Source organism: Ovis canadensis, chromosome 14, assembly GCF_042477335.2.
Source record: "Ovis canadensis isolate MfBH-ARS-UI-01 breed Bighorn chromosome 14, ARS-UI_OviCan_v2, whole genome shotgun sequence".
NCBI classification, from domain to species: Eukaryota; Metazoa; Chordata; class Mammalia; order Artiodactyla; family Bovidae; genus Ovis; species Ovis canadensis.
This window is the reverse complement of record NC_091258.1, coordinates 24,886,842-24,912,497: the sequence shown is the minus strand read 5'-3', so window position 1 is coordinate 24,912,497 and position 25,656 is coordinate 24,886,842. Positions and strand designations below refer to the sequence as shown.

At 57.0% G+C, this 25,656-nt stretch overlaps 1 protein-coding gene across 6 annotated transcripts in view; it reads left to right on the top strand.

Moving 5' to 3' along the window:
* The window catches only part of C14H16orf74 (chromosome 14 C16orf74 homolog), a 29,368-nt gene extending 7,600 nt beyond the window's left edge, over window positions 1-21,768 (top strand). For 2 of the 6 annotated variants that reach the window (XM_069549685.1, XM_069549684.1), the window contains 4 exons: window positions 476-520; window positions 15,397-15,737; window positions 18,294-19,495; window positions 21,241-21,768. In XM_069549685.1, the coding sequence (XP_069405786.1) occupies window positions 19,363-19,495; window positions 21,241-21,299 (192 nt within the window). In that variant the 5' untranslated portion in view covers window positions 476-520; window positions 15,397-15,737; window positions 18,294-19,362 and the 3' untranslated portion in view covers window positions 21,300-21,768. The remainder of the gene's footprint in view (window positions 1-475; window positions 521-15,396; window positions 15,738-18,293; window positions 19,496-21,240) is intronic. The other 4 variants (XM_069549682.1, XM_069549681.1, XM_069549683.1 and 1 more) reach the window with 2 other exon arrangements.
* The last annotated feature ends 3,888 nt before the right edge of the window (window positions 21,769-25,656 follow it).

Below are 25,656 nucleotides of genomic sequence, written 5' to 3'. Positions count from 1 at the left end.
GGTGGGAGATTTTAACCCCCACGGACTGGGGACTGGGCTCCTTTCAGCCGTTAGGACGCAAAAGAATTTGCATTTTAGGAGAGGAGGCCTCGTTTGAACAGAAGGCACACCACACCCATCACGGGGCTCAGGGCCACCCTGCAGCCCCACCTGGGGCCCTCTCATCCCTGAAACAGCCACACGGTGGCCCCTCAAAGGCAGGGCAGGTGCTTCGGGTTCTGCCCCATACCCCTGGCCAGACCTCTCCTGCACTCCTTGGCCGCCGCACTGGGCCTCCCTCCAGTGTGTTCAGCTTTGAGATGCCTGAAAGTTTTTTCCACCAGCACACAGCAAATTCAGCCCAGATGTAGCCAGCAGGCGCCGTGACCTCGGCCGCGGTTTCTCTCTGCTGCTGCTTCCTGTTGTGCACCCATCAGGCCGGGTGGGGGCCTGGCCACGCGTGGCCGATACAAACAAGCCTCTCCTCTCTCCCCAGGCTGCAGAGGCGCCGACATGGGGCTGAAGCTGACCTGCCTGAAAGGTAAGCGGGTGGCTCTCTCCCTCCAGCTCTTAAGGGGCGGGGGGACGCCCGGGGGGAGGTGGAGTGAGGCCTGAGACAGGGCAGACCCTGAGACCCCGGCGGTGCTGCCCTGGACTGGGAGGGGGCACTCCACTAAAGGCAGCACCAAGACACAGCAGGCGCCGTGTAAGTGTGTGCTCTGACTCTGAGTGCTCCTCCAGTCCTTTCTTCCCCTGGAGCTGAGTGTTGGGGGGGGACGTTGTAGTGCCCCCCCCCCCAACGCCTCTGTTGCACCTCTCAGAGGATGCACTCCAGGCCGTGCAGGGTCAGAGGTAAGGGGCCCTGCAGGACGGTGCCAGGCATGCATGGGGCGGGGTCGGGGGGTTTGCTGTCCACCCTGAGGGCCTGTTACCACAACACAGGTGGTGAGCTAGGTAGTCCCACCTGCTAGGGGCTGGGCAAGGAGGGCTAGGAGAGGGGCAGGGCCAGCAGGGGGAAAGTTCCAGGATGCAGAATCATTGAGGGGCGTTGTAGGTGTTGGTCGAGGCAGCCCAGACCTCTTTCTTCTGCTCTGGACCTTTCCATTCACTGTCTGGACATCCCAGGGGCCCCTCAGACCAACGGGGCCCACAGGAAGCTCGTTATTGGGGGACAAATGCTCCCCCCATCTCCCCAGCCTAACATCTGGGAGTCACCCTGACGGCTTCTTGCCCATGTACAACATGCCCGCCAGCCCTGATTCCCCTCCTGCAGGCTCCCGCTCCATCCTTCTGTGACAGGGAGTCCTCGGGAGGTACTGGAGGGTCCCTGCAGGGGGTAGGGACCAGACTTCAGGTCCTGGGCTGGGATGTGGCCCTCAGTGGGGGCAGGGTACATCCATCTTGATGAACAGCTCCTCCAAGACCATGGGCCAGTGGGCAGCAGCGGTCCCCATGGAGGAATCAGGGGAGGTGCTTGCTGAGCAGGTGTCCAGGAGAGTAGGGTCCTGTGGTTGGGTCCAGAGACTGAAGCCTTGGGGCTCAAGAACGCTCTTCCCTTAGACCGTGCTGGGCACAGAACAGGCGTTCAGGACAAGCTTTCTGTTCTGGTTGTTAGTTGTGGTAAAATAGACATAGCATAAAGCTCCTCCTGTTAACCATCTCTCAGCATACAGCCCAGGGGCATTAAGCGCATTCAAGTTGCTGTACAAGCGTCATCGCCATCACCGCCAGGGCTCCTCCGTCTTTTCCAGCTGAAACTCTGTCCACATTAAACACGAACCCTCCCTCCCTCTCTCCAGAGCCCTGACCCCCACCACCTACTTTCTGTCTCTCTGAAAGTGCCCCCTGTGCGCCTCCCGGAAGCGGAATTGTATGGCCTCTGCCCTTTTGTGTCTGGCTTCTTTCAAACTCAGCATGACGGTGAAGCTTCGTCCGTGTCGCAGCAGGCGTGTTGGGACCGCCTTCCTTTTCGAGGCTGAATACTATTCCGTGGTGTGTGGGCCACGTTTGGTTTGTTCACCCCTCAATGGACGCTGGGCTGCCTGCAGGTTTGGCTGTTGCGCCGTCTTTGACAAACCAAGATGCTGGAGGGGCCTCCGGGAACCAGCTGCCTCCCTGCCTGCGGCGGGGGGTCGGCCAGGGGAGGAGATCCAACAGCCTCAGGTGCTGAGAAGCCCTGGGAGGCGCCCCCTATCCCACCCCCGCCAGCAGGACTGAAGCCTGGGCGGCAGCCTGAGTGCTCCCGGGCTGGGAGCTTTTAGAAGGGCCCCAGAGGAGCTAAGTGCTGGGAGGAGTGTGGGAGCGGGGGGTGCTCATGCATTTTTCATTGCTGGCTCTCCGGGCCCACCCATCACCCTCTCCCACCCCCAGCCGCATCTAGCCTTGGTCTCTGGAGATGACGAGGCCCACACAGGCTTGGGTGTGACGCAGGACATGGGATGGGGGTGGGGCAGGGCATAGGAAGCCCTCTCCCTGGGCTTGACGAAGACCACCCAGGTCCCCCACCAGCCCAGGGGCCTGGACCCTCCCCCTGTCGGAGCCTCATTCTTACAGCAGACTGCTGAGGGCTGGGTCCTGCACCCCTGACATCTGTGGTCGTCCACGTGTGTCCTTTGCTGCCCACAGGGGCAGGTCCACCTGGTTGTCGGTACTAGGATATGTAGTCTGGGCACCGTCTTGTGTTTCGTTTCAGTTCAGTCCAGTCGCTCAGTCATGTCTGACTGTTTGGGACCCCAGGGACTGCAGCACGCCAAGCCTCCCTGTCCATTACCAACTCCCAGAGCTTACTCAAACTCATGTCCATTGAGTCGGTGATGCCATCCAACCATCTCATCCTCTGTCGTCCCCCTCTCCTCCCGCTTCAGTCCTTCCCAGCATCTCATGTTTATTTTTTATTTCACATCGAGTGCGAGGGCTGTGTTTCTCCAGGCTGTGTCACTTATACGGTGCTTGAATGCCTCTGTCCAGTTCTGCCAAGAATAGGTCTTTGGGTCATTTCCGGCATGCTGCTTTTGTGATGTAACTTTGAGTATCTCTGCCCTAAGTACTGGTATATTTTGCTGCCCTGGTTCTTCGCTGTGGCACATGTGATCTTTCAGCTGCGGTTTGCGTGATGTAGTTCCCTGACCAGGATGTGAACGCAGGCCCCCTGCATTGGGAGTGCAGACCACCAGGGAAGTTCCCTCTTTGTGAATTTTTTTTAAAATTATAATTTATTTGGGATAAATTCCAGAAATCAAGATGATCTGGTCAAATAATAAGGGTAAATGGTGGCATCTTCCTGGGGGCTTGGCCCTGGACAAGGCCCTGGTCTGTGCATTCTGAGTGGAACTGTGGCTCAGCCATCCCTCCTCCCACTGTGAAGTGGGCACTTCTGGGATCCCCAGTTTCCAGATGAGAAAGCTGAGAAACAGGGAAGTCACGTACTTGCCCGGGGCCACGCAGCACAGACCCAGGTGGGATTTGAACCCAGGCAGGCTGTCCCAGAGGCCTGGCTGTAGCCACCACTGGCATGGCCTCAGAGGAAAGCCTTTTAATTCAACTCTTGAAGTGGCCACACTCACCCAAACCTTTATTCACATGGTCTCACATCTTCACATGAGTCCTAAACTTAGTTCATCTTAACATTAGCTCAGGTGGTAGCTTAAGTTAACTCAAACGGTGTCTTTAAGTTTCCACTGTAACAGATCATCACAGACGGGGGCGGGGGTGGGGGTGGGGCGGGGGTCAGTGGTTCAAACCACAGAAGTCTCTTCATGTTCTCTCCCAGTTCTGGAGGCCTGAAGTCTGAAACCAGAGTGGGCCATGTTCCCTCTGGGGGCTCCAGAGGTGGGGTCTTTCCTGCGTCTGCAGCTCCTGGGGGCTCCAGGCGTCCTTGGCTTGTGGCCACTTCCCTCCAGCCTCCTCCCCTGTGTGTCCCTGGGCCCTTTCTCTTAGAAAGACATCCCTCTGCTTTTGTCTTACGAAAACACCAGTCTTTGGACTTAAAGTGAAAGGTCAAAGTGAAGTTGCTCAGTCGTGTTCAACTCTTTGCGACTCCATGGACTGTATCGGACGGAATTTTCCAGGCAAGAGTACTGGAGTGGGATTGCCATTTCCGTCTCCAGGGGATCTTCCTGACCCAGGGATCAAACCCAGGTCTCCTGTATTGCAGGCAAAGGCTTTACCTCTGAGCCCAGTCTTAAATACAGGATGATTGTATCACAAGGTCCTTCACTAATTACGTCTGCAAAGAACTTATTTCCAAATAAGGTCAGAGTTTGCAGTTCTGGGTGGGCGTGGATGGGGGGGGGACTCTCCTCAAACCCACCACATGTCACTTCACCTCTGAGCCTCCCGCGTTGGGGACAAGAAGGCAGTTCTCTGTTTTAGTTTTAGAATTTGCTCATTGCCTGTCTGGCGATAAAGACGCGGCTCAAGGTGGGCGATCACAAGAGTGTGATGTCTGAGGGCTGTGCCAAAGTCCTTGTGTTTCTGGTTCCAATGGAGCCTGGGGACACTTTGAATGGGCTCCGCGTGCTCAAGGCCCAGCCATATCAGCCGTGACCTGTGGGAATGGTCCATTGTCCCAAGAGCACATCCCTAGCTCCTTCTAATGTAAAGGCTGGTGTGCCCTGGGCATCCCCCAGTCACTCACCTCGTCCTCACTATATCTGGACAGCGTAGCTAACTTTACAAATGGGAAGACTGAGGCACAGAGACCAGGGCTCAAGGCCCCAGGGCGAGTCGTCAGGGCTTGGCCCAGCAGATGGCACATGAGGGTGGTGAGGGGTTTCCCTGATTCGTGAGCAGTTCTGTCCTGGTCAGCCTTGAGGGTGGGGCACCACCAGGAATCAGCATGGTGGGGCCCTGTGGTTTTCAGCGGGGATCCCCAACCTGCAGTCTCAGCATCACCTGGGAACCAAACAGAGGTGAGAATTCTGAGACCCACTTGGACCTGCCGTGTCAGGAGCTCCGGCATTTCTCACACTCTCTGAGGGCTGCCAGGATGTGCTCAAGGTGGAGAACCACTGGCGAGGTGACTCTGGAGTCAGAGAGATTGGGTTCAAATCCCAGTCCGGCCTCCAACCACTTCACATGCCCAAGCCTCAGTTTCCCCATCTGTGAAATGGAGTGATGAGTGGCAGCATCTCCTGACCAGGTGTCAAGAATGATCTGAGATGAGTGCTAGAGATGGTGCCCCCGGGGTTCCTGGCCCTTCACGCCTTCCTACTCTGGAGGAGCTGTAGCTACAGCTGTGTGGGGATCTTGCTGGGGAGGGGGGGCGTGGGTAGGTAGGGTGGGGGGAGTTATCTACAGGTGTGGCCTTTCCCATTGGGGTCTCCTCGGGGGCCTGGTGTGGTCTCTGGGACTCCCCAGAGTTTGCTGGCTTGAGCGCCAGCCGACTCCATCATCACCATGGAGATGGGATCCAGAAGATGGGGCTGGTCCCAGGGGACTGTCCTTCTGGGGCAAAAGGGCCAGGGGATGGAGACTTGTCCAGGTTTGTTGTTTGGTTCATTTGTTATAATAGGCTTTATTTTTTAGAATAGTTTTAGATTTATATTAACAGAAAAATTGTGAAGCGAGTACATGGTTGTCTACACCCCACAGCCAGTTTTTCGTGTAGTCAGCATCTTACATGAGTGTGGTATGTTCTTTATGACCAGCGAACTGATACTGGTCCATTATTTTAACTAAAGTGCATACTTTATTCTATTTCCCAGTTTTCACCTGGGTCTGTCCGTGGATCTGATCCGGGACCCACTGGGCTGAGCCAGTTTCTCAGAAGCTCCTTCTGTTTGTGACCTTGACCATCCTGAGGAGTACGGTCAGGTGCTGTGCAGGTTGGGTTTGGCTGATGTTGGTAGGTGTTTATAGTCTCTTTTGTGGAGAATGTGGTGATGGTGAGGGTGGAGATGAGACACAGGTGCAGCCCCCAGGCCACTGGGACCCCTGACTGCCCAGATGTCCTTCCTGGCTCCCTGTGGCGGCTCAGAACCTCTGCTCCCAGTAACCCAGGTTTGGGCGGCTGGGAGCTGGCAGTTACAATAATGCCCATTTTTCTGATTGGCGTTTAGAGGCCCAAGACTAGCCTCAGATCACAGCAGAGAAAAAAAAGACATCACCCTACAGAGCCCCCTTCCAGTGTGAGCATGTGGTTCCAGCTGTCCTGCAGCAGGGTCCAGAGTTGGTGGAGAGAGTCTTCATCTTGCAGTGCACGGAACAGTATTCTGGTCAGAGAGAGCAGCAAATGCAAAGCCTCAGAGACAGGAACAGACTTGGTGAGCTGTCAAGTGTGGTTGGAACTGGAGGTAGGGGCAGGGGCCAGGCGGAGAAGCTGAGGCCCTGGAGCAGGCAGGGCCGTGAGAGTGAAGGTATTAGGAGGCACTGGAATCACTCGAGGGTGGAGACCTCATCCTCTGTGTAACATCAGACTCACTCGAGAGGCTCACGGGAGGGGGTGGCCCTGGGCCGCTGATCAGGGCAGGGATTCTTTTTTTCTTTCCTTTAATAATTGTGTTTATTTATTTTTGGTTGTGCTGGGTCCTCATTGCTGCCTGAGCTTTTTTCTAGCTGCAGAGAGTGGGGCCTACTCTCTAGTTGCGGTGCCCGGGCTGCTCACTGCAGTGGTTTTTCTTGCTGTGGAGCATGGGGCATGTGGGTTTGCTAGTTACAGCGAGCATGGGGCATGTGGGTTTGGTAGTTACAGCGCACGGTTCAGCAGCTGTGGCCTCCGGGCTCCAGAGCGCAGGCTCAGTGGTTGTGGTACATGGGCTTAGTGGCCCCGAGGCATGTGGGATCTTCCCGGACCAGGGATCGAACCCGTGTCCCCTGCACTGGCATGTGAATTCTTTACCACTGAGCCACCAGGGAAGCCCAGGGATTCAGTTTGGATGAAGCTATGCAGCCTGGGGTGAGAACCACTGTCCGGGGCCCATGCCCTTGCTATTCAGGGGACCCTGTGGTGTAGACTGACTACCCAGAGGTGACAAGGACCAAGTGAGCTTGGCTGGGCTTCAGGGAGGCAGGCTTCAACCCAGGGCTTCTCCTGGAACCTCCTGTACAGATCTCTGCCCAGGAGACAGGGGCTCGGGGGGCTTGGAGCACCCCCCACCCACCGCCTACTCAGAGGAGGGGTGGGCAGTCGCAGCCGGTCGTGAATGCCGAGGCAGATGGGGCTTAGTCCATCTCCGCCCCGTCCCAGGGGCGAGCTGGCAGCCCTCTTGGCTCAGAGCAGGGATTTACCCCTGGTCAGGCTTAAGCTAAACCCAGCACCTGCTGTCCTCCCAAAGGAGGGGGCAGAACCCAAGTCTCACGGCAGGTGGGAGTGGAGAGTCGCTGTCTCTAACTGGGGCCCACACAGGATTAATCTGGATCTCCTCCTTGCACCCGGGGCTCCACAGGGGCAGGAATCACGCTGCCTTCTTCATCCCTGGAGCCCTGTTCCCGGCTGTGGGTCAGCACCCAGTAGGGACACAATCGACATTGGTAGAAAGAGTACACCTTTGAATTTAACTGAGATGCAGAGACCCTCCCAGGACCAGCCCTGACTGGCCAGGGCAGCTGTGCCATCTGATCCCCTCGCCCAGGTCAGCGGTCCACTCCTGCCCCGCACTACCCCACCTCTTCTGTTATCCACTTGGTGAGGCTTTGAGGAGACTCACTCATGATGCCCTGCTTACAGGTAGGGCTCCTGAGGCCTCAGGTGGGAAAGCTACCTGGCCCGGGTCACACAGCAGCCGTGCGGGGGCCCCAAGGGCCTCTGGATCCTGACCAGGCACCTGGACATGAGCCCCCCGACCCCAGCTCTGTGCCCGTAGTTCCCTCTGGGCCGGGCCTGGGTGAGGTGCTCTAGAAGTGCTTGAGGGCTGAAGGAGGCTGGAGAGGGCAGGAGGGAGGGGGCTGGACTCGCTGCCTGGTGCTGGCGGCTCTTGGGGGCAGGGGGCCTTGTGCTGCCCCCAGGGAAGGGAGTGCTCACCAGCTGTCGGCTGCCGGCACATGCATGGTCTGGGAGGCTGACCTCTCTCCATCCTGGGCTGTGGTTCCCAAGCCTCCCAGTAGGGGTAGGATGTGACCCTGGGCCACGTCCACCTCTAACCCATCCTTCCCCACCCACCCCCATCCTTCTGCTTCTGCCTCACAGACCTCACGGTGCCCAAGGCAGGTGAGTGTGAAGCTCAGAGATGGGTCAGTGGGTCCAAGTCTCACGTGACCTGGCTAAAGGTCTTCAATCCCCTGAATCAGTGCTTTTTGTTTTTAACTACAAAGCAGGCACAGGGCCTCCAGGTGGCGCTGGCCAACGCAGGAGACATAAGGGATGCTGGTTCAATTCCTGGGTCGGGAAGGTCCTCTGGAGGAGGGCATGGCAACCCACTCCAGTATTCTTGCCTGGAGAATCCCACGGACAGAGGAGCCTGGCGGGCCACAGTCCGTGCGGGAGCAAACAGCCAGACGTGATTGAAGCGACTTAGCACGCGCACGTGTAGCAGGTGCGGTTAGACCCTGGCCGCGGCGGGCTGTGGCTGGGGCGGAAGGAGGATTGTGGGGCGCCGTGAGTGTGCATAAGTGGCTGCTGGGGGCTGTTGTTATTACTGAGATGACCCGTGTGCTTTCTTCCCTTCCGAATGTCTTTGGAGTTTTCTTTATGACCGTGGGCCAGGCCCCCGTGGCCAGACCAACAGTGAGTGGTCCTGGTGTCCGGAGCGGTCACTGACTTGCCCAGGAGTCCAGCACACAAAAGGACAGCTGTGTTCTGTCTCTCCCAGGGGGCCACACAGACCTATGCCCTAGGGAGCGCTTGTGGTGTCAGCACCCACCGTGGGCAGCTGGCAGCCGGGCCGGCCAGGGGCAGGTTGCGCTTTCATGCATCTGTAGCTGAACCTCTGCCAGTTCCATGGGAGGTCAGGAGCCGAGATGACCATGTAGGGTTGTCCTGGATGGAGGGGAGCAGGCCTTTTATATGGCCATCTACTGGGGGGGGCTGGCCTAAGAGCTGGTGCCTCCTTTGCTTGCCTTCCCCCCCCAAACCCCACCCGACAGTTTTCTTAGGCTGTGGGTAGGTGCTGCATGGGGCTGGGCTGTGAGCCCTCAGTGGGCAGCGCTATGGGCCACTGGAGACCAGCCTGGCCCGCAGGGTGAATCTGGGCTGCACAGCCCAGCATCTGTACTCAGACCGAAGGCTCAGACCAGGTGCCGTGGGACAGGCGCTGACACCCGTCACAGCCACTGGCCACCGCCAGCCCCTGCTCCTCTAGACATGCTGTGATGGCCCAGCCAAGGGCTGCCCCCGGTGGGTCAGAAGGGTGAGCCGTGAGGGGAGCACTCTGCAGCTGCAGAAGGACCTGCAGCTCCGAGTGGGAGGGGAGCTGTGTCCAGCATGAGCCGTGAAGTGAAAGGAACACTGCCACCACCTGTGTTGTGTGCTTCCTCGCTCAATTGTGTCCGACTCTTGCAACCCTGTAGACCGTCACCTGCCAGGCTCCTCTGTCCATGGAATTCTCCAGGCAAGAATGCTGGAGTGGGTTGCCATGAAGGAATATGCCTGTGATCATATGATCTACAGATACATAGACTATTCTGGAAGAAGACAGTAATCATGGCTGTCTCCAGGTGAAGAGGTGAAAGAGAGCTGGGGGGCGGGAGAGTGAGGTGACGGCAGGACTTGGATGGACCTGAGTCTCTCCCAGGAGCCCATGTCCCTGACCTGGGGACACCAGCTCGACCTCATCCCCTGGATGCTGTGAGGTGGACTCCCTGCAACCACACACTGGGCCACACTCCTGAGTGGCTCAAGGAGAAAGGAGTGTTCCTCGTGGCCGTCCCATCCCCTTCTTACCTCTCCAGGCCTACACTCCTAATCCTCCCCCAGCCCCTCACTGTCTTTTCGCTGTCTTACTGCGTCACCTTGATCAGACCTCTCCTGCAGCAGGAATGCCTCACCACCCCCACCTTCCTCCCATTCCACCTCCTAAATCTGTGTCAATCCCTCAGAAATTTTTTTATTTCTCTTTTAATTATTTTATGTTTTTGGATATGTAAAACACCTGCATGGCACAGAATATAAAATGGACAAAAGGATTAACGCAGTAAAAACCAGCCTGTTCTCCCTGCTTTCCCAGCCACCTGCCAGAGGCAGCCTCCCAGTCCTCCGTGGGCTCTGCTGTCCGGCTGCCCGTCTGCACCCATCTTAGGCCTCGGCTGCCCACAGCTGGGGGACACCTCCTTGTCCTCAGGACCCAGGCTCCCCCAGGGGCTCCTCAGTTTTCCCTGAGTAACACCAGTCACCTCCTTCCTCTGAGACTAACTGGAATTTTCTTGCTTAATTGCACAGTAATAACCACAATATTCTATTAATAGCAGTGATGACTATTCATAGCAGCAGTAACAGTATGGCCCCGCTAAGCACCTGCTGTTGGCCAGGCTGCCCCAGACAACTTCTGCCTAACCTCATGTTTCCTTACGAGCATCCTGCAGGTTACGGGCTAGTATCTAGAGCACAAGTTCGAATCTTTATTCTGGCAAGGGGCCGACAACATGTATAGTGTCTTTGCAGCTAAGGAAACACAGGCTCAGAGAGGTCAAGAAGCCTTGCTGAGCCCACACAGCTGGCGAAGGGCAGTCTGGGGAGGCCAGTCCTGCTGGCTCAGGCCATCCTTAAGCCCCTTCTCATGGCTCCAGCCACACAGATGTGCAGCAGGGCCACTTGAGACAAAGGAGCCAGTCACCCTCAGTGCCCACTCTGTCTGCAATGCACAGATATTGCCTCAGTCAGTAGTGGTGCTGACCGTGGTTCTTAGCTCTTGGGGAGAGCTGCCAGATTTAGGAAGAAAAAACAAAAAATGTGGGATGACTTTGAAATAAACAAGGACTAGTTATCTAGGATAAGTATATCCCTCATATAGCATGGGCCGTAACTCTGAAAAACTGGTTTGTCCTGAGTCTTATCTGGAAACCCTACCCCCAGGGGACACTTGGCAGTGTCTGGAGACACCCTTTGTTGCCACAAATTCGGGAGCTACAGCATCTAGGGACCAGGATGCTGCTCTGCCCTGTCCAGTGCTCAGGACGGCCCCACCACAGAGTGTCCTGGCCCCAGACGTCAGCAGTGCTGAGGCTGGGGACCCCGAGTTGCACCCATGACATACCACCCACGGCCCAGGCAGGCATCGAGGGCTTTGCAGATTTTCTTTGACCTCAAGTCTCCATCATGCTCTGAGGGCAGGCCTACTCTTGAGTCCATTTTAGAGGCCAGTAGACCAAGGGCCAGGCTTCCCTGGTGGCCCAGCGGTAAAGAATCTGCCTGCAATGCAGGAGACGCAGATTCCATCTCTGGGTTGGGAAGATCTCCTGGAGAAGGAAATGGCAACTCACTCCAGTATTCTTGCCTGGAAAATCCCCATGGACAGAGGAGCCTGGCGGGCTACAGTCCATGGGATCACAAAGACTCAGACAGGACTGAGCGGCTCAGCACAGCGCAGGGAGGCAAACACACTCCCCACTTTGCAGCGCCTTTCTCTGTGGCTCCTCCTCCCGAGTTCTCTCTCCAGGAGCTCATCCCTGACGCAAGCTGGGGCTTTTTCCTTAATTAAAAAGAGATTTAAAGCATCCACTGCCATCTCCACTGGGCCGAGCTGCCGAGAAAAGGTAAAACCCCGCCCGCCTGCCCTGGCCTCATTTGTAATAATGCAAGGCTTTCCCCTTAATTGGAATTAAAAAAAAAAAAAGATTAAGTGCATCTGGAACCCTTAGAAGCATTTGTCCATTTGTTTTTTGAAAGATCAGCACTAAATCCAGACGCCTGGTCAAGTCTGAGGAATTAGTGCCAGCCCCAGCCTCTGCCTGGCCCCAGGGCCTTTGCGTATGCTGCCACTGACCGACGAGCCCTCCCCACCATCTCTGTGGCCACCTTGGGGAATCCTTTTCCGATTCCCACCGTCTCTTCCAGCTCTGCTGTCCCCTCCACCCTGCCATCTGTTCTTTCCTCCTCCCATCACTGATCCAGACTCTGCCAAGGTGAACTCGCTTCCCAGCCTCCAGGAGGACAGGCTCTGTGTCAAATCCCCTGTGACTTCACTATGCCTCTGTGTGTCCATCTAGAAGGTAGGCTTCATCAGGAGGACCGAATCATGAATCCCCGCAAAGTGCTCGCACAGCCCCCAGCCTCCTGTGAGCACCGTCATCACAGCCCAGCCACCTTGGCCCCTCCCAACAATGGCCTGGATCAGAGGGCCCTCCTTATTTTTTCCAGCCTCCTATGAAATCTCTGGGGTCCCAGTTTGCTGCCAGGGGCTGGATCAAGAGGTGGAGGAAGGCAGTGGAGCAGGGGAGAGGAGCAGAGAAACATCTGTTGAGACTCTCTTGTTCTCTGCCACGTCCCCAGTGCTTGGAACGATGCCCAGCACACAGTAGGTGCACAATAGCTCTATAGACCGAGCTGGGGGGGTTATTCCTGAGCTGCAGGGGAGGAACATATCCCCTCCCTCTGCGGGTGAGCAGGTCAGACTTGGGGAGTCACAGCGGGAAGCAGGACCTAGAATCAGACTGGGTTTCTCCTCCTTCCCGAGCCTGGGGCCCTGCCAGCCCAGTAGGAAATAGGGTCTTGTTTGAGTGTTCAGCTAGAACCAGGAACATCTTGTCAGAGTCACTCCAAACAGCTGTGTGACTGCAGAGACGAGGCCTTGGCCTGCACTTAGAGGGCGAGGGGTGCTCAGCATTGGCTGAATTAGTGAGTAAGTGCAAAGGTTAGAATCTCGTGCTGTTAGTAACTGCTTGTGCTATTGAGCGTGCACTGCAAAGCTGCCTCTGTGGTTTCCTCACCTGCCGCGTGCACCTTACCGTCAGACCGCTTGGCTAGAGGGAGGGGCTTCCGTGTGGCTCGTCATCCTCTCAGCGCCCCCTGGAGGTGGGGACTGTGAAGTACCCCCATTTCTGCAGGTGGAGCTACTACCAGGTGGGTTGAAGCCCAGCCGTACGTTCTGGCTTCCAGCTGCACTGTGCGTCCAGCAGGGCCTCTGTGTGAGATAGTGCCTTGGGGAAGCGTGGGTGCAGTAGCAGGGATGTGGTCCCAGGCAGGGTCTGGGAGCTTTCTCTTAGGGTGCTGATCAAGCGCCATTAAAAAAACAACCAGCAGAGGGCGCCCTTAAGCCACAATACCTTTGTTGGGGCAGCACCTGCTCTTGGATCCTGCCGGGGTCATTCTGGGGCCTCTGGGTGGCTTAGGGACCAGGGACAGTGCTGTGTTCCCCGTGCCTGGGAGGGGGTGGGCATCCTGAACAGAGGATAGGCCTGGCTTAGGATAGGTCTGGAGGATGAGAAGTGGTGGCTGATGACAGAAAGAGTGAGTTGGGTCCTCAGGTCTGGAGCCACCTGGCCTCTGCATGCCCTCAGGCATGCCGCCTCCCTTCTCCGAGCCTTGGTTTTCTCGCTGGAGAATGGCCATGGCCCTGGCATCCACGAGGGATGGTGTGCGGATTAATGTGGGCTCGGCCCAGACAGAGCCTAACCTGGGGGCCGCTCAATCGAGGGTTTCGGGGCAGGCGGCAGCAGTCTGCCCCTCCCGCAGTGTTTGTCCCAGGCCACTGCTCCCATGCTGGGCAGCCAAATGCCCCACGCTCAGCCTTCTGTACCTACAAGATGGGTAGCATAGTTCCATTTTTCCAGCCCTGGATTCTAGACTTGGAGAGAAAAAACATGTGTTCCCAGGCACCCTGACTCAGGGGGGCCCTGCCCAGCTCTCAGACTCACACAGGAGCTTTTGAAAGTTCTGGTGGCCCCCCTGCCTTGGATTGTTTTTCAAACCTCCCAGGTGGCTTAGGAAGCCAAGATGGAAAACCACTGCCCAGGAGCGGGTCAGGGGCAACGGCGGAACTGGGTTTCAGAGTTCACTCACAGAGCCCCAGCGTTTCCTCCGCGGGAGGCAGGCAGCTGCCACCAGGAGGCCAGGGAGGTCTGACCTGGCTTGCTCTGTGTCCAGCTTGACTCATGTCCTGGGAAAGCGTGTACTCCAGAGCAGAGCCAGGTCATGGTGGGTGACAGCCACCAGCCAGGAAGGCTTCCTACGCATGCTCCCCGTCACACCCCTAAATCGAAATATCGGACGGCTCTGGGGCCCTGGGGTTCTCTCTGCCTTTCCCTCTGGGGGCCTGGGCCCCTGGAATCCCAGCCAGGCCCTTCCCCTCAGGAAATGGGCTCCTAATGACCCGAGACGGGCACATAATTAACAAATAACCATTCTGGCTTTAGCACAAATGAGCTGCTTGTCTGGGGCAGGGTTGGCATTTGTGTTTAATCCCCAAAGTCGGCTTTATCTCCCCAGAACTGCTCCCGAGAGCTCAGCCACTCCTGCTCTGGAAGGCCCAGAGGGCTGAGAGGGGCTGGAGTCCTGGCCCCCTCCCTCCTTGCCTCCTCTCCCGCCTCCTCCTCCTTCCTCTCACTTTTCCTTCCCTCCTCCTCTCTCTCTCTCCTACCGCCCTCCTCCTCTCCTCCATCCTCTCCCCACTCTCATCCTCTGCCTTTCTTCTTCCCCCCTCCCCTCCCCCCTCCTCCTCCTCCCCTCCCCTCCTCTTCCCCTCCCCTCCCCCTCTCATCCTCTGCCTTTCTTTCTTCTTCCTCCCCCTCCCCTCCCCTCCTCCTCTCTCTCCCTCCTCCTTATCCTCCTCCCCCTCTTCCCCTCCCTCTTCTCTGCCTCCAGCATCTCTCCAGGGCCCACCAAGAGTGACCTGATGCTTCCTGATTAAGAATGTGGGCTTTGTCACCGTGCTCCCAGAACATGTTAAAATGCAGATGTGGGCCCTGGGAGGAGCGGCTTTCCTCCATTAGCATTTTCTTTTAGAACTTTGGAAGACTCACTGAGGAAGGGGCCTTGGAGGCTGAGCAGGGAGGCTCCCTTCAGTTACAGACAGCAGTAATCAGAGCTCAATTTTGTGGCCATGCTCCCTGAGACACCCTTTGGGGATGATTCTGGAGGAAGCTAGCAGGGACCAGCACCCTCTTGGCCCCAGCTCACTGGGCAAGGGCTTCTGAGGAATTCATTCATTCTGTTCATTTCCTCATGCCCACCACCTGTCACTTCCCAGCAGCAGCCAGATTTGGGATTTGGGTTTGGGTTTTGGCATTAATGAGCCTCGGGCTTTTGAAGTTCTGTTGTTGCCTATTAGGACGTCAGGCATGTCCCTGATCCAAACTTCCCAGCTCCTGGATATTACAGAGCTGACAGAGGCAAACCACAGCCCTTGGACCAAAGCTGACTGCTCCTCGTGTTTTTCTCAATAAAAATGTCTTGGCACACAGCCCCACCCACCCATTTACGTATTGTCTGAGGCTGCACTTGCGTTCAATGGCAAACCTGAGAAGTTGCAACAGAGACTTTGTCGCCCCCAAAGTAAAACATATTTACCGTCAGGTCCTTTTCAGATAGTTTTCCTGGCTCTGTTACAGGATCCTGGTTGCAAGGAGCAGCAGCTTTTGGAATCAGACTGACTCCGGTCTGGGTTCAGATCCTGCCCGGCCACCTGCTGGCTGCTCACCACTGTGCAAGCTCCTACGGTCTCTGGCCCTCGGTCTCGCATCCGAGCTCACCCCTCCCGGTGTGGCCTTGAAGACTGTAGGAGGAGGTATCTGGCATGTGGCAGGTGATCCCTAAACGCCAACTGCTGCAGTGATAGCAGGAGGGCTTCCTGCAAGTGGCTCCTTTGTACCTGTTTACCATTCTGGGCTTCTGCGTGAGACGGCGGGAAGAAACAGCTCTAAGGTTTTAAGGAAGGTTGGCAGCGGCCTTGGTGGGTGCTCCTGAGTGGCTCGTCGTCTGATGGAGGGGACGTGGCCCCTTTCTACAAAACTAACCAGCCTGGTAGATTTAGCGGGGGCCGCAGGGACTCTCCAGGAAGGAAACAGGACTGGGATTTCAAGGACAGGCAAGCTGTGCTGACTACCGTATCAGTCACCTACTGCTGCATAAGAAACGACCCCCTGAACCTAGTGGCTTGAGGATTTATTATCTCACAGTTTCTGTGGGTCCGAGATTCGGGGACAGTTTAGCTGGGAGGTTGTGTCACAGAGGGTCTCAGAGGTTACAGTCAAGCTGTAGGCTGAGCCCTGGTCTCGTCTGAAGGCTTGCCTGGGCTGGAGGACCATGCCCTAGGTGGCTTCCTCCCGTGCCGTTGGCCCACCAGCTGGGCTCCCCGTCAGGCCACTTGAGCGTCCTCACACGTGACAGCTGGCTCCCTGAGAGCGAGAGCAGGCAGGAGCAGGGTCCTGCATGACCTGGCCATGGAAATCACACGTCACCCCTTCTATCTTCATCTCTGCGTTGGAATCCACCCTAGGGTCCATCCCCCACTGGAGAGGAGGGGAATCAGACTCCACCCGTCAGGGACATCGTTGAGGACCACCACACTGACCCGGCAGGGGTGATTAAGGAGTGCTGTCCCAGTGGGGGTCGGGGAAGCCCTGAGCTAACGCGGTCCAGTCTGGGGCTGTTTGGGGAGGAAAAACAAAGAGGCAGGGCATGGCGACAAAGATCTGAATACTGAGCTCAGCGGTGCCTGAAGTTGCTTTTGATTTGAAATTGAAAGCACCCCTGTGTGCTCTGTCCCAGGCAGGATGCTAGGTTCTAAGGACGCATGGGCCAACAAGTAGGGGCTGTCCTTCACACGCTCACAGTAAAGGCAGACGGGACTGATTGTTTCGAGATTGGCACCGGAAGGCTGAAGGAGCGGGGTCAGATACCCAGGGCAGCTTCCCCGTAGGAGAGCCTGTTATGCTGGGGTTTGAAGGGTCAGGAGGAGCTCACCACCCTCCCAAAGCAACAGAGAGCGCTCCAGGCAGGAGCAGCCTGTGTGACGGCGCAAAGCGCTGGGGAGCCCAGGGTGTTTGGGAAACTGTGAGCAGTTCAAGGGGTGTGGGCAGGTGGCAGGGAAAGTGAAAGTCGCTCAGGCGTGTCCAACTCTTTGCGACCCCATGGACTATACGGCTATGACCAACCTAGGCAGCATATTAAAAAACAGAGACATTACTTTACCAACAGCGGTCCATCTAGTCAAAGCTATGGTTTCTCCAGCAGTCATGTATGGATGTGAGAGTTGGACTATAGAGAAAGCTGAGTGCTGAGGAGTTGATGCTTTTGAATTGTAGTTTAGGAGAAGACTCTTGGGAGTCCCTTGGACTTCAAGGAAATCCAACCAGTCCATCCTAAAAGAAATCAGTCCTGAATATTCATTGGAAGGACTGATGCTGAAGCTGAAACTCCAATCCTTTGGCCACCTGATGCGAAGAACTGACTCATTGGAAAAGACCCTGATGTTGGGAAAGAGTGAAGGCGGGAGAAGGGGACAGCAGAGGATGAGATGGTTAGATGGCATCATGACTCGATGGACATGAGTTGAGGAAGCTCCAGGAGTTGGTGATGGACAGGGAAGCCTGGTGTGCTGCAGTCCATGGGGTCGCAAAGAGTCGGACACGACTGAGCAGCTGAAGTGAACTGGACTATGCCGTCCATGGGATTCTGAATACTGGAGTGGGCAGCCATTCCCTTCTCCAGGGGATCTTCCCAACCCAGGGATCGAACCCAGGTCTCCCACATTGCAGGCGAATCTTTATGAGCTGAGCTACCAGGGAAGTCCAGGTGGTAGGCTTCAAATCAAGCTTGGGGCAGACTGTGGAGGCTGACTTTAATTTACGATCAGTCTTTCCCAGAAGGTATTTCATGACTCATGGTTTTGTGAGATGTTAACAGGTGTTCCTCCAAAAACAGAATCCAGGGTTATTTAAGTTCAGGAACCCCGGGGTGAAGCACAATGACAGCAGCTTCCTCGGTGCAGGACTTCTCAGAGCCTTTAATGCTCCAACAGGCAGGGGATCTCCACGAGAAAGATAGAGTAGATGGGATTCCCAGACTCACTGGATCGTAGACCCTCCCTCCTGAGGGAGTCTGTGGAAGCAGTGTTCCAGGGAACACTCTTTGGGAAATGCTGTTTGCAGCTAGTTGCTGAGAGCTAGTGAGTGTTTGGGTATGGTCAGGTTTGCAGCTTCTGGCTGCTGTTTGGAGGGTGGGCTGGTAAGGGATCAGCCAGAAGGTGGAGAGGCTCCCTAGGAACATGAGGAGGGGGAGGAAGACTGCCACAGATGTGAAGTAAGTGGGTCTATGGACGCTTTTTTTGTTCAGTCGCTCAGTCGTGTCCAACTCTTGGCAACGCCAGGGACGACTGCATGCCAGGCTTCCCTGTCCTCCGTTATCTCCCAGAGTTTGCTCAAACTCTTGTCTATTGAGTTGGTGATGCCATCCAAACATCTCATCCTCTGTCGCCCTCTTATCCTTTGCCTTCAATCTCTTCCAGCATCAGGGTGTTTTCCATTGAGTCAGCCCTACGCATCAGATGGCCAAAATATTGGAGCTTCAGCTTCAGCATCAATCTTTCCAATGAATATTCAGGGTTGATTTCCTTTAGGATTGACTGGTTTGATCTTCTTGCAGTCCAAGGGACTCTCAAGAGTCTTCTCCAGCACCACAAAAGCATCAGTTCTTTGGCACTCAGCCTTCCTTATGGTCCAACTCTCACATCCATACAGGACTACTGGAGAAACCATAACTTTGACTAGACGGACTTTGTCGGCAAAGTGATGTGTCTGTGGTTGGTTAAGTTGGCCGGAGGGTTGGAGGGCGAGGAGATGGGGGTAAGGGGGACTGCTGCTGAGGCCCTGGTTACTGGCACAGGGTTGATGGCCTTGACTCAAGACTGGAAGAATGAGGTTGGGATTTGGCGAGAGCACCTTCATGTCAGCTGGGCATGAAGACTGGGCCGGATTACCTGAGATTATGGGAGAAAGAAGACAAGGATTGCAACAATTTAGAAGAAAGAGATTCCTTGACAAATGTAACTTACTCAAAGGGACAGAAGGAAAGAAAATCTGAATAGCCCCACCTCTTACTAAAGAACCCCAATTTGTAATCAAAAGTGTTTGCACAAAGACAGTTCCAGGCCCAGACAGTTTCTCCAGTGGATTCAGTCCACCGCTTAAGGAAGAAACAGCACTGACGTCACAGACACTCTCAGAAGATAATTTGTGGGGCACATAACTTCGTGCACGGCGCTGCCTCGTGGAGGCATGGCTTCCAGCTAAGCCTGTGGCTTTCCTCCACTCGGAGTTGTGTTTTGAGTACCTGCTCTGTGTCACAGCCCCCAATGTTAACATGAGTGACCACAGCAGAGAAAACTTATACCCTGGCCAAGTCGCGCCCGCTCGGATGGGTCCTGACGTGGGCATGCAGAGCGGTCCCCTGGGCCCTGCGTCATGGGGACCCATGGCAACGGAGAAGGGCGGCGGGCAATCCCCAGCGGCCACTGACGTCTGTCTCTCTGTCGTGTGTGTGCGTGTGTGTTCCACGGCCTGCCCTCAGGCTTAAAAATGTGCGTCAGCAGTAGCGGCAGCCACGACGAGGCCCCCGTGCTGAGCGACAAGCACCTGGACGTCCCCAACATCATCATCACGCCGCCAACCCCCACGGGCGTGGCCCTGCCCAGGGACCCCCGGAGGGCAGGTGAGGCCGCTGCTGTCAGGCTGGGGGGCTGGGGTGGGTGTCTGCTCCTGCGCTTTATTAAAAATTTACACTTGGATCTGCACACACTCCACCATGGGCCTGTGTCCCTGGCACCAGCCTCAGCAAGTTGTGGTGTATGGAATAATTAGCTCCGTAGCCTCTGCCGGCAGCTGGGTGAGTCATGGATGGGACTGCGTGGGCCTGCCAAGGTGGTAGACAGAGGTGCCTTCCCCTGTAGCTGAGGAACTGGGGCTCTGTCTTGTGATTCAGTGGACAGGGCAGGCTTGGAAACTTACCCCTCCCACCCAGGCTGGGGCTGATCTCTGGGCCTTCCAGACGCAGCTCACTGCAAGGAGCAGAGAGGGGATGGGGTGGTTCCCAGAGAGATGGTGAGAGGGAGGGGCCCAAACTACTGCCCCCTCCCCCGCAACCCCCAGTCCCTCTGTGGATACAGCTGGAGCTGGCGGAGGGGGGCCGTTTATTCACGAACAGGTTTATTGAATCAGGCCTGTTGCTGGGTGCGGAGGCTGCTGTTGCGAACAGTCATCATAAGTGATGATGGTGGTTGTTTTCCCTTGAGGCCTCATAGTAACTCTGAGTTAGGTCCAGTTCTTAGAGACACCGCCCTTATCTCTGATTTATAGTTGGGAAAACTGAGGTCCAGAGAGGGGCAGTGACTCCCCCAAGGACACACAGCAAGGTGAGAGAAGAGCCGGGTTTCAGAGGGCTTGCCGTGGGTAACCGAGGCCCAGGCCCTGCCGTGATACCCCCTTCCCTCTCGGAGCCTCAGTGGCCTCATCTGTAAGATGGGATCATAACCGCCTTCCCTGCTCCCAGGGCTAATGTGAGCACAGGGGAGACTCACAGTTCCTCCTCAAGGTCTGTGGGGTACAGGCCCAGAGCCCTGAGCACCCATGGGGTCCCAGTGCAGAGGGACTGCACAGGGGGCCCCTCGCGTCCTGTCTGGTGGCAGAGGTGAGGCCTGGCCTCCACCTTTCCCCATTTAGAGAGGGAGCTGGAGGAGGAAGGGCGGAGCCCTTGGAGTCACAGAACCCTGCGTGTGGGAACAAGGCCCCAGCTCCCCCGTGTCACAGAGAGCAGTCGTGCCTTGGAGGCTGTGAGAGTTGGTGACGAGGAAGGTTGGGGCCCGAGCCCACAGCCCGCATGGTGCCTGTGTGGCCAGTCTCCTCACCAGCGACACGTTTAGGGCAGGGGGACAGCCTGGCAGGCCTGGGTGGCACGTCCAGTGGGGCTGTGGGCTCCCAGCGCTAAAAGATCCCCGGGGCTTCCCCCATAGCAAGGGATGGGTGAGAACCTCGCCCTGCCCTGACCACCCTGCTCACTGGGGGTCACATCCCCTCTCAGGGCCTCACTTTCCCACCTGGAACTGGAGGGTGGGTGTGTTGACCTCCTGCCAAGCCTTGGGCATGCAGGCATCTCCAGGCAGGTGCTCAGAAGTGGCTGAGCCATGGGGTGTGTGTGTGTGGGGGGTGCAATCCCAGGGGCCTCAGCCTGAGATCTGGAGCAGCTTGGGGCTTGGGGTGGCCAGAGGACAGGGGGAGAGACAGTGAGACCCATGTCACTGGGGTTCCCTCTTCGAATCGGCTGACACCACCGCCCTGCGTGCGCAGAGCTTGGGGGATACGATGAAGCAACATGCCCTGAGGCGCCGGCCCTGGAGCTCCTGGGGAAAGGGGCCTGGTTCGGGGGCCCATCCGGATGTGGACTCCCCCTCTGTCTCCTAGTCTGGCTGGACGAGTCGGGGTCATGCCCGGAGGATGGAGACCTTGACCCTGAGGCCTGAGACGGCGGCACAGGTTGGGTTTGCCTGCCCCGGCTCCTGCTCTGGCCGCCCCCCTCTCCGCGTGTCCAGGGCCCTGGGATGCTCTGCTGAGGACGCTGGCTGGGAGGACGCAGCGATTCCAGCGCTGGACCAGAGGCGTGGGGAGAGGAGTGAGCAGTCAGCCCCACCTGCTTCCAGAGCGACACTGCCCAGGCCCCGTGGGGTGGACCGGACCTCCAACGCCTCCGCGTTCTCACCGACCCCGGGCATGGTGACCGGTGCTGTCTGGGAGAGGCTCCCTTCTGGCCAGATGGACTCCCAGCGCCCAGGGCCGTGCAGACGGGCACCCTGGAGGTGCACACACACACACAAGGACTTCTTGCACAGGACTGGCTCCATTTTTTACAAGTTGTCTTAAAGGCATCAAAACTGTCCAGAAAGTGACTTATAAGTTCTTTTTTGCATTGTAAATAAAGATCCCCTGTAATGAGCTGCAGACTCTGCTCCTTGGGCAGGCAGAGGAGATGGATCACGTTCAGTACAGAGGTAGGTTTAAGAGAACTGCTTATCACGAAGGGGCTGGTCTGGCTGGTTATGGGCTTTCAGGTGGTCTTGGCCCCTCGGTTGGCCCTCCTCATTCTGTGGCCAGTAGCGCCCAGAGTGCATTCTCACTGCAGACACTCAGAGCACAAGCTCCCTGCAGGAGCGTTCTCATCTTCCACACGTGGAGCAAGCAAGCCACACAGACACACCCCACGTGGCTGAGCTGGGCAGTCACATGGCACAGGAAGGGACAGACATGTCTATAATGGGAGGGAGTGACAGGCTGGGAATAACCATCTAGTCTTCTGGTATAGACGCTGTGGTTACCCCCATTTTACAGATGCGGCCCCTGAGAAACTTAGAGCCCAAGGTCGTCACAGAGTGAGAACTTGAACCCAGACCCTGCATTCTTACCATCCGCACAAAGCTGCCGCTCAGCAATATTTCTTGTTGATTGTCCCTTTCTCCCTGGATACTCGGCGCCCCTTATATCCCCCTGGAGGTGATGTGGACACTTTGCCCCCGTCCTGTCCCTCTGGGACCCAGGGGATGCTGGGTCTCAGGGCTGGGAGCTCACTCTGAGAGCTGGCTGTGTGCGCAGGCCAGGGGAGCCCACCCCCCATCTCCTGGGTACTGCTCAGAGGCCTCCAGCCCACTGTGTAACCCGCCGTGGCTAATGGGCATTTCACCCCGGGCTTGTAGTGCCCATGGCAACAGCAAGAGGGCTGTGAGGTGGAGAGCAGGTGGAGGGCTGGCCAGAGGCTTTGCAGCCCTGGGGAGCCGGTTTGGCTTTCTCGCAGGGCCAGGTGAGTCCCCCTGGTCTCCTGCAGAAAGGTCTTCCAGTCCAAGGCACCCACACCAGTCCTGGGCTCTGGGCCTCTTAAATCTGAAGGGCTCATTCCTGTTAAAGCCAGCATGGAGCATGCACCCAGCTGAGTGGGGGGGACCCTTCCTGGTGACACCTGCCCCCCAAGTCACAAGAAACCCCGTGCAATGCTCACTGCTCCTGAGGCTCTGCCTTCAAGCTAGCTCTGTCTCCTCATGAGGAAGGGGCGAGGTGGGGGGTGTGATGGCAGGGGGCAGGGCACCCCACTGCAGCCCCCCAGCATTCCTTCTTAGGAGCGTGAGAAAGAATAGGGGGAGTGGATGCCAGCAAGGGTGTCGGCCAGACCCTGTGCTGTGCTGTGTGACCTTGGAAAGCTGTTCAACCCCTCTGAATCTTGTCTTCACCTGTGAAGTGAGGAGAACACGACCTGCCACGTGGCGAGCCCACATGCATTAAGGAAAACCATCTCCGTACAATGCCCACATGGTACTTGGCGTGGAGCAGACAGTCAGTAAATGGGGGTCATGATCACGCAGGGCACCTACCTCCCTGGGCCTCCGTTTGCTCATCTGGGGAGTGGGCACAATGCAGTGGGGACCTGAGGAGTCTGGAGAGGTGAGTGTGGGGAGGGCGGTGGGAGCGGGCCACCTGGCACCGGGCCACCTGGGACCACATCCCTGGGTGTGACAGAGCCCTGTGTGTGTGCGCGAGGGCAGGGTTCCACTCCAAAACCCCCGAGGGCCTCCTCTGCTGCAGGAGCTGCTGGTCTGGGGGCTCTCCCTGCCGCCTGGTGGCACCCCTCACCCACTAGGGATGGGAGTTAGCAGATACATTCCCCACCTCCCTTGTTCCTCCTCCTGGTGCTGGTGAGGGGACTCTGAGACCCGTGCTTTGTGAAGGTGCTGTCAGCGGGGAGCTGGTTCAAAGGCAGATGCCCTTTGTTAGGGGAGGTCTGGGCTGGGCCTACTGTTGTGTCTCTAGCCAGCTCCCTGGGGGCAGTGCTGGCACTGTGAGGAGCCAGGCTTCCCTGGGAGCCCCAGGCTGGGGGGAGCTGGGCGGCGTGGGGGTGGCCTGAGCCCCAAGGGGCCAGCAGGAGAAACATGGTCCCTAACCTGAACTGGCCCTGGAGATCTCCCGCCGTCCTGGAGCATCCCGGGAGGGCCTTGTGAATAAACCGCTTCCACCTGAAGCCTTCCTTGGGGCCTGGCGCCCCGCCTGCCGCGTCCACCCCCATGCTTCCTTTGTCAGATGGGCAACCTGGAGCGAGTTACTTTGCTTCTCTGAGCCCCTGCATCGGACTTCCCTGGTGGACCAGTGGTTACAACTCCCCCTTCCAATGCAGGGGAGGTGGGTTTGACCCCTGGTTGGGGAACTAGGTCCCACATGCTGTGGGGCACAGCCAAAAGTTAAAACAAATTATTAACTGATCGACTCTGAGCCTCAGCTTCCTCCATCTTCAAAAGAAGGTGGTAACCAGGTTGTTGGGAAGATGAAACAGATGACCGTACGTACGGAACCTAGAATGTTAGCGATTATGCTGATGTTTGCAAAGCTGTGTTCGAGGAGATCCACCAGGCGAAGTCTGTGGTTGCAACCTTGTGAGCAGGTTGTTGGGTTTTCCGTGGACTTGACCCTTCATGAAAGGTCAGGCATGCTATATTGGTCAGGGAGAGGGGTTACGTCTTTGGGGTTGATCTAGAATGACAATTCTTTTCTGAGCCCAAGACATAGCTCCCTGATTCTTATTTCTTGAGTCTGTTCTTCTTTAAATACATTCCCAAGGGAAATGGTTACTAATGCTTGCAGTTTATTTTCCATTTATTTTTAATGCTAAAGCCACACATACTAATTAAAACCAGCAACAAAATAAGCTTCGTAAGTGGCTTCCCACAAAGTGTGTGTGGAGGGGTTGGTGTGTGGAGGGCAAAGGTCACGGTCAGTGTCGACCTAGGAGGTATGAATAGCTCTGGTTGCCCACGAAGCCCATTACCCCTAACCCCATGTGTCCCAGTTATGTTCCTAGGCTCCAAAAGGCAAGGCAGCAATCGCGTCCTCGACGTGGGATTCATGCTGTATGCCTCCGGGAGGGGAGGCTGGGAGGGGAGAAAAGTGTGAAAACAGATGGAAATGTAATTTTTTAATGACAGCAGCAGATGGCAAAAAGACACAAGAGTGTATTCGCACCGTGTCGGAGGCATTTGAGAGCTCCCACCCGGCTCAGCCGTGATGTGCGCCCTGCGGCTCGCGGGCTGGCTCCCCTGCCAGACTCCGGTGGCCTGCAAGCAGCAGGGAGGGACTCGCAGGCCCAGCGGTGGCGATTAGGGGGACACTGCTGGGCTGTGCGGAGCCACAGGCAGCTGGGAAAGACCTGTGGCCACTGGGTGGGGTCCAGAGGCTTCCCCGGGCCAGGCTTTCTGGAACCCTGCAGGCAGTCCATGGGCTCTGGTTTCAGACCGTCCCTCCTCTTGGTCCCCTGGGCTGTTGCCCTAGGTGCCATCACCAGCGCTCAGCTAGACGTCCGCTCCCAGCCTTCAGGTGATTCTCCTGGCGTTGGACTGGGTCCCATCCCCACTCCACCCCCCCCGGAGCTCTCTTTCTGTAAACTGCTCATCCATTCACAGCACTCCCCGACCTGCATCTCTCACCCAGTCCACTCAGGATCTGGTCAGGTTCTGGGGAGCAGCTTACACAGAGGCCCTGGAGAACCGGAGCTGTCTGTCTTTCCTGCTTCACTCACCACCGCACTCAGCAGGGAGAAGGACACCTTGAGGGCTGTCGTGAGCAGAGCCAGCCCTGCCGCCGGGCGTAGGAACCACGGCTGTCTGCACAGCTGGGCCAGACGCATCTGAGAACTTCACCTGCATCAGTCATTTCCTCCCCGCCTCCCGAGGGCTCTAGGAGGTGAAGGTCGAAAGAGGCACCAGTTAGAGAGGCTGGGCCCCACCAGTGGAATTCGCCAGTGGCCAGAAACAGCAGGGGAGCCAGGCCTGCAGGGGTCATGCTATCACC